This window comes from Bidens hawaiensis, unplaced genomic scaffold (assembly GCF_021521415.1).
Source record: "Bidens hawaiensis isolate Kalapana, Puna unplaced genomic scaffold, B.hawaiensis_p1.1 tig00008858_1, whole genome shotgun sequence".
Classification (NCBI taxonomy): Eukaryota; Viridiplantae; Streptophyta; class Magnoliopsida; order Asterales; family Asteraceae; genus Bidens; species Bidens hawaiensis.
Genome location: NW_027491639.1, coordinates 519587 through 528205, shown reverse-complemented (window position 1 = coordinate 528205; position 8619 = coordinate 519587). Strand labels below are relative to the sequence as shown.

The window sequence follows — 8619 nt, the reverse complement described above, 5'->3', positions numbered from 1 at the left end:
TGTTGGGAAACGGTTGAAAACGATTTTTAAGCATGTGTTTTTCCAACATAACTTTTTGTTGGAAAACTGTTAAAAATTGAATTTTCTAACAAAATTTCTACGAATCCAGTTGTAGAAAAACATCTCTTTTTCTAGTAGAGAGCCCTAAAACTTCATTTTTGGAGTCTTACATAATCAGGCATTAAAAGTTCAAGGTCCATTTTTTTATCTTTTACAATATGTCCGTAGTCCATGTTACCCAAGGACTTGCGACGAAATCGCGCGTCCTAATGCAGTTAACTAGTCCTACTAATTAGTTAACTTACTATTCGGATTGTTGTAGATTTTATCATGTAAGTTTTGTACGCATGTCTTTTAAATTTTTACTTATTCTTTTATATGATCATTTCTCATTTAAAAAACATCATAAACTTACATGCATGCGTGCATTCATTCATGTAAATAAGATAAAATCACCACATCTTAACATATTAATTAACACAATTTACCATAAGTACATAAATTATATATATACCAATTAATATTCTTGAAGACTTAATTTACACTACTAACAATGCATGCTTACTTGATACATGCACAAGCCACTTATACCGGACAGGGCCAGCCCTTGGGGGTGGCTGAGTGGTCGAAGGCCACATGCCCGAAATCCCGTTAGGCCCGAATTTTAAATATAATATATATATAATATGTATATTAAATGTTTAAACTCAATTATATAACCACTAGCTTGGTCTAGTGGCAAAATGTTATTACTCCCAACCAAAAGGTTATGGTATCTAGTTTCATTTTAGACATGTTTAATCCTATTTTTATAAAAAAGTTTTTTACACAACCCAAATTATAACTCATTATACTCATATAAAAATTAAATTGTTTTTAAACTCAACAAAATACTCTTTTTACTTAAGCCTAAAAAAATTTCGCCAACGGCTCAAATTTTTTTTTTTGCTTTCTCAGAGCCGGCCCTGATAGCGGATCTTCTGGTCGGATCTCCGGATAGTTCTCAACTGGAAAATTCGTCTTGGCATTCTTTCCTCTATATCGAATGTTAGCCCTGTCATTAGCTCTGGCCGCCTCCTCTGCCGTCTCGAACGTCCCCAGCCACTTCCTCACTTTCCCTGGAATCATAATCTCCGCCCCCCAATTCCCGGACGCCTTTAACCCTACTCCTCTATATTTCTTCATCCTCATCTCTTCATCAGCAGTAGCGGTCCCATAAATTATTTTCTCATGTCCTCTTGTGAATAATTCACACCCCAAACACTCGTCTGGAACCGTCAATCCACAACCGTCACATGTTTCATGCTCATCCACACTCGCTGCGATCACAATTCCATCACTTGGGTTGTTATTGCCTCGTATGACATGGATGAGTGCTGAAACCATGGCGAAATGCTCAACATTATTATTATTATTAGTACTTCTATTATTATACATTTTGGAGCTTATATAGTTTTGTATAGTTTTGAAAGAGCTTATATAGTTTTGTATGCCGCACGTGTCTAATTTTAGTCAAATGATCACAAGAGCATGATAATAATACATGTGTCGCCAGCTAGTTTACAAAACGACACCACGTTTTGTTTTGTAGTAGAAGTACTTTGATGGTTCATACTTACAAAATGAACGTTAAGTAATTGCAACTTGCAATGCATATATTTTGAAAGCAATAGGTGCAAAGGCCTCCGTTTATTGTGATAGTCATTTTCAATTTACATAGTTATTGGATTTAAATAACTAGCTAATTTTGCTCAAGTAACTAGCACGTTGACCCATATAACTTTGTTACTTTCCTTACATAATGGTCGTTTGATGATATATTATCTTATTTTATTTTTTTACCAAAAAAACAAATTTTCCTCAAATTTACCAAAAAAAAAGTAACTTTCTCTCCCATTCAATAATTCACAACCCTACCCTATAATTTACAAAATTTTCTAACATATTCTTAGGGGATGGACTGAGAATAAACAAAAATATAAACACGATAATAAATAAATTTAAACACATGAGGTGCAGAATTCTCCTATTGTGATATTGAAAGCTTGAGATCGAATTATCACAACCTCTTCTTTTCCCTTATCAAATGTGTCTCTTTTGACCGCACAAATCAAAACATTATTCAAATACTCATCACTCATTCGATTGCACAAATCTGTCTTGATAAGCTTTACTTTAGAAAGAAAAAAAAACTTTTTAACGGTTGCGCCCGTAAAACCAACGCTAGCTTCAATATTCGATAAACCTTAAGAAAAAATGACATGCTTTTCGGTTTACCAAACATTGAAGCTATAGTTGGTTTTATCGGTTGCAACCGCAACTATTGAAAAGTGTTTTCCTAAAATAAAGTTTATGAAGACGAATTTTTGCAATCTAATGAGTGCTGAGTATTTGAACAATGCTTTAAATTGTGGGTTCGAAATAGAAACACTTGATAATGTAATAGAAGATTATGTAATGGCTTGATTTCAAACTTTCAAAAACCGAACAGAAGAATTTTGCAACCCATGTGTTTAAATTTATTATTAATGTGTTTCTATATATTTTTTATTTGCATAAACACGGTAAAATAATATAAAGCGTTATCCTTGATCGAGATTTTGTTCTAGATCGGCCACTGATCAAAACCTTACATGCATTCATGTAATAAAGATAAAATCACCACATCTTAACGTATTAATTAGCACAATTTACCATAGGTACATAAATTATATATACATATTAATATTCTTGAAGACTTAATTTACACTACGAGCAGACCAGGCCTACTTGATACATACACATGCCTTTTACACCAGACGGGGCTGGCCCTTGGGGTGGCTGGGTGGTCGACGGCTACATGCCCGAAACCCGTTAGGCCCGAATTTCTTTATATATATAAATATATATATATATATATATATATATATATATATATATATATGATTAGGTTCATTTCAGAAGTATTTCGAATGTCAGAAGTGCGAGAAGTAATTACAACCAATCAAATATTTTATTTTTAATTTCCAATTAAATTATATAGATGGGTATATTGGTAATCTAGCATCATCCTGTATTTGGTAATTATTAATTTTTTGACTGTTTCAAATATTATTACACTTTTGTTATTTATTATATATATTGTAACTATTAATTTAAATATTTTATTGCATGATGTTATAATCACTAGTGTGATCCTTCATCACAGGCTAAGATTAGATTTCTTATTCACTTCTCGTTATGCTCATTACTTGATCATCGATCCATTCACGTTCAAGGTATTTTCATGTCAATTTTGGCTAATCATCTTCCAGTATCATATACTCAAAACTAATTTTGCGTCACACAAGGGTGACCAAACAATTACTCAGTAGAATTAGGTATCATTTACTTCGTATAAGCAAGTTTAGGGTTATAATTTAATGTCATTTGCTAATTTCATTTCAATGAACCTGCACATCAACATCAAGCAAACAAATTAATAAATATGGTAAAACATAAACATAAATTCACAACAATTACAAGGGAATATAAACATTTTCTAACAGCCATCTTGAAAACCTGTAACATTAAATCTAAAAAAACAAACCCACTACATAATATGGTCATAAACACATAAATTCAAGGTATTATGTAGTCCTTAAACTGCTGAGCACCTTATAGTACTTTAATGACTCCTCTGCTAGATCCACCATCCCAAGAGTCCTTAGGTAGCACCACAATACTCCTTTTGCATCCAAAATAAAAAAAATCATTTTAATATGTTATATATCAAACATGATAATACTTACTAAACTAGTATCAGATGCAACGTCTTTAATTCATACATAAACACAAGTAACAAAATATTATAGCTTACGCAGTCACCTGTCATACACAATATCTAACAATATCCTTACACCAAATATCATACCCTGCACCGTCACATAGCATACACGGTCAACTAAAACTTGTTCACACATACACCAAACAACATATCCTACATACACTATCATCATTGATTTGTTTACATAAACACCAAATAGCATATAATAATTCATACGCTCATCTATCATACGTAGTTAATTTATCATGCAAACCAGCATATTATACACATAAACTAATTGCCTTTTTTACACACTATGTATATCCTTCACATTATCACCAACACCCTACATAGAAATGGTATACCCTTCACATTTCAACATACCAGCCTACACAATCTACTCATATCACGCATACCAACATATTATACACATCAACCAAACGCCTCCTTACGCATTATGCATCCTACACCACCAACACCCTACACAGGATTCATATACACTTCACATTTCAACATACCAGCCTACACAATTTACTAACATATCATACAAATCAACTAAAAGTCTCCTTACACAATATACCCTGCACATTTTAGCCAACATCCTACACATAAATCGTATATGCTGTACATTTCAACATAACAACCTACACAGTCTACTACCATATCATACAAATCAGCTAAAAATCTCATTACACAATATGCATACCATGCACATTATCACCAACACCCTACACCGAAATCATATAGACTTCACATTTCAACATAACAGACTACACAATAGAATAACATATCATACGCATCAACATAAAGTATCCTTACAAAATATGTATACCCTACACATATCCATACATAGTCTACTAATATATCATATATATCAACAAAAAGTCTCCTTACACTAATATTTAGATAAAGACCAAACTTACTGCCAGGCGTTGTAAAAGAATGGATTTACGAGCCTGGCCTGCAAATGTAAATCACACTTACTAGTTAAATGCTTGGTTTAAGCATCACTAACTACTCAGGGCATGTTTGGGAGTGCTTTTATTTTTTTCTTTTTGTTTTTTGGAGGGGCAAAATGTCCAAAATGCCCATCTAAAAGCACATAAAAGCTTCAATTTGGTGCTTTTAGTTGCTTTTGGAGGGGCATTTTGGACATTTTACCCCTCCAAAAAGCAAAAAGCAAAAAAGAAAAACACTCCCAAACACCCACTCAATGTAATTACAATTATAGAGTTACAGAATGTGTATTCTTTGTATGGGCACCACTACTTAATCATTTATTACTAGTAATTACACAAAACAACCACACATATAGACTTTGTAAATAAACTAAAAAAGGACATTCTAATGATACAGTGGCATGTTACTCAAGTACAAAATAAATATTACTAACTTAAAAACACTTACTACTTTTAATAATCTTACACAGAATAATATGCTACATATGGGTTCAAACAAATACACCGATTCGTAATATTCAAACGTTAATAACTACACGATCTAACAAGATTTATGCACTCAGTTTAACCATCAATATATACTTACTACACCATACAACGAGATGCATAAACTCTTAAAAGAAACATAAACATGACCTCTTATGAATACAATAGCATTAAATAGTGCACTCAACATGCATATTCTTCAAGAATTAAGCATCCATAGAATATATTACTACTACATATTACAATTACATGTATTCAATTTTTGTAAAAAAAAACAACTTTACCTAATGTCGGGATTTTTTACATAGTTTTACAAATTTAACTCTCAATTAACAAAAGTAGTAATAATAATAATAATAATTTGGTGTAGGTCATTATGATGAACTACAACTAAAAGATAAAATTCCATATACAATCGCATAGTTACTACCTTACTCAACAAATAAAAATTCCTACACAGATGCGTAGTTACTACATTACACAACAATAAAAATCCCTACTACACAACAAGTATATATCCCTACACAGCCGTATAGTTACTACCTTACACAACAAATAAAATCCCTACACAACCACATAGTTACTACCTTGTACAACAAATAATAATCTCTATACAGCCGCATATTTACTACAAATTACACAACAAATAATGATCCCTACACAACTGCATAGTTACTACCTTACACAACAAATAATAATCCCTACACGAGTGCATAATTACAACCTTACACAACAAATAATAATCCCTACACAATACTTAAACTAATATATGTCCACAATAATCATACCATCCTACATAGCAAAGAAAGTTCATACACAATTGTACTTTCGTGTGTATTGTAGAAGATACAATATGCTTTTAAACTAAAAATAATAGATTATTGAATTGAGATTTTCATGTAGGTATTCAGACTTCAAATGTAGGTATTAGGACAACGCATTAATATAATGTTGAGATTTTCACTTTATATTGTTTAATTAGTTATATATCTATATTTAACAAACACAACAAAATTAACCAGAACTATTGTAAGCCTACACAATTCTTCTTCAAAACCCCTAATTTTGCTTCAAAACCCCAAATTCTATTGACGAATTACAACTAATTTGATTCAAAGTGTAGGGCACTTTGATTCAAAAGAAAACCACAATTTTTAGTAAATTATTAGGTGTAGGGAACTTTAATTGAAAAAAACACCACAATTTATCATACGTACCTCAACTTCTGGTAACAAGAAGTGAGTCACGATTTCTTGTTATATACAAGCAAACAGATTCAATCCGGTTTGAATTCGTCGATCTGGATTCCGCGCTACACATTATGTCCAACGGTTTGGGAGTGAAACAAGGGATAGCAGACGTTCCTTATTGTAAGCCTAAACCTAATTGACGATCTTGCCCTTTCAGGCATAAAAGATGTTTGCAAGTTTTCAAATTATTTACAAAAATGCCATCTTGTATCTTAAACCATTGATTTGTGTAATCAATGGTTGAGATTCACTTCTCGCGCTTCTCGCTCTATTGTTACTTCTCGCATTAATCATCCCCTATATATATATATATATATATATTATTAAAAACAATACGTATATTTGATTTAAACTCAATTTAATAACCACTAGCTTGGTCTAGTGGCAAATTGTTATTATTCTCAACTAAAAGGTTATGGTATCTAGTTTCATTTTAGACATATTTAATCCAACTTTTACACAAAAAAATTTTTACAAAACCTAAATTATAACTAAGTAAACTCATATAAAAATTAAATTGTTTAAATCCAACAAAATACTTCTTTTACTTAAGGCCCAAAAAAATTTTCGTCTTCGCCTCAAGTTTTTTTTTTTTTTTTGCTTTATCGGAGCCGGCCTGATAACGGATCTTCTGGTGGGATCTCCGGATAGTCCTCAACTGGAAAATTCGTCTTGGCATTCTTTCTTCTATACCGAATGTTAGCCCTATCGTAAGCTCTGGCCGCCTCCTCTGCCGTCTTGAACGTCCCCAGCCACTTCCTCACTTTCCCCGGAATCATAATCTCGGCCCCCCAATTCCCGGACGCCTTTAACCCTACTCCTCTATATTTCTTCATCCTCATATCTTCTCTAGCATTGGCAGACCGAGAAAATTTTTTCTTCTGTTCTCTGACGAATAATTTACACCCCAAACACTCGTCTGGAACCGTCAATCCACAACCGTCACATGTTTCTTGTTCTGGCACACTCGCTATGATCACCACTCCACCACTAGGGTTGTTATCGCCTCGTATGACATGGCTGAGTGCTGTAACCATGGCCAAATGCTCAACATTATTATTTTTATTTTTTTTATCTTAATTAGCTTTTTTATCTGCAGTTATTTTATATAATTTACTATAAAACGATTACAATAAAGTGGCAGGCAAACGGGCAACAAGCTGCGCCGCAACCCCCTTTTGAATAGCAAAGCCAATCCTGCTAAAAACGAAGCTTTGGGACCTAGAAGCTGAAGAGGTTCCGTGTACGACGCGCTGAACCCTACTCAAAAATTTCACAGCCTCTGGAGCCAGAAAACCAAATGTATCAAAGGCAAATGGTAGAAAGACATGTTGATTATCTAAACAAGCTTTCTCGTGTTTAACAAATTTGCCCGATTCAGCCTTCAACGCAGCCTGACCCACAACAAACCCACGGTCCCTGAGCCCAACAAGAGGAGACACTCCTGTAAGATCCACACAGGCGTGTTTCCCCCCTGCCCACCCGAACACAAGAATATCAGCTATTTTTATTAGTACTACTGTTATTATATATTTTGGATTGATCGTTCAAACTGTGAGAATGGGTATCTAAAGAGCTTATATAGTTTTGTTTGCCAATTTCCGCACATGTCTAGTAATAATACATGTGTCGCCAGGTAAAATTCCAAAATGTCACCGCGTTTATGTATCTTTTATACTACAAGTACTTGATGTTTAATATTTTTTCAAAAAAGAACGTTAATTTGTTGCAATGGATATATTTTGAAAGCAATAGGTGTGAAGCCCCCCAACCGACCCACCCGCATGCCCAAAAATAATGCTTAGTACAACAAAAAAAAACTTATATTGTTATTTTCAATTTATGTCGCAACCGCCGACTCCGTATCTAAGGAGGGGAGGCGTGAACACGAGCAGTGGTATCGGTGTTTATTAAAATAGTAGTTTTTATTCTCACGTATTATGGGGTTGTTTTACATTATTTGTTTCTAATATTTTTATGTTTTTTTGGATTTTAATTTATTTATTGTAAGAAAATTAATAATATACTTAAGATTTGATGATGATAGGGTTCAAAAATAAATAACATGTTATAACCCGGTTTAAAAGCTATCTGGGTTTGGTGAGACCAATGACCTGCTTATTTTTTTTTACTATACAGT

General features: G+C 33.1%; 2 protein-coding genes across 2 annotated transcripts; both read right to left on the bottom strand.

Moving 5' to 3' along the window:
- Positions 1-909: 909 nt before the first annotated feature.
- Positions 910-1437, bottom strand: LOC143530195 (ethylene-responsive transcription factor ERF109-like). Its single transcript, XM_077025807.1, has one exon. It carries the CDS (start codon positions 1435-1437, stop codon positions 910-912), a length of 528 nt encoding a protein of 175 aa, XP_076881922.1.
- A 5644-nt stretch (positions 1438-7081) lies between these two features.
- LOC143530194 (ethylene-responsive transcription factor ERF122-like) lies at positions 7082-7516 on the bottom strand. The gene has a single exon (XM_077025806.1). The coding sequence runs from the start codon at positions 7514-7516 to the stop codon at positions 7082-7084; it is 435 nt and encodes a 144-aa protein (XP_076881921.1).
- Between the last annotated feature and the right edge of the window lie 1103 nt (positions 7517-8619).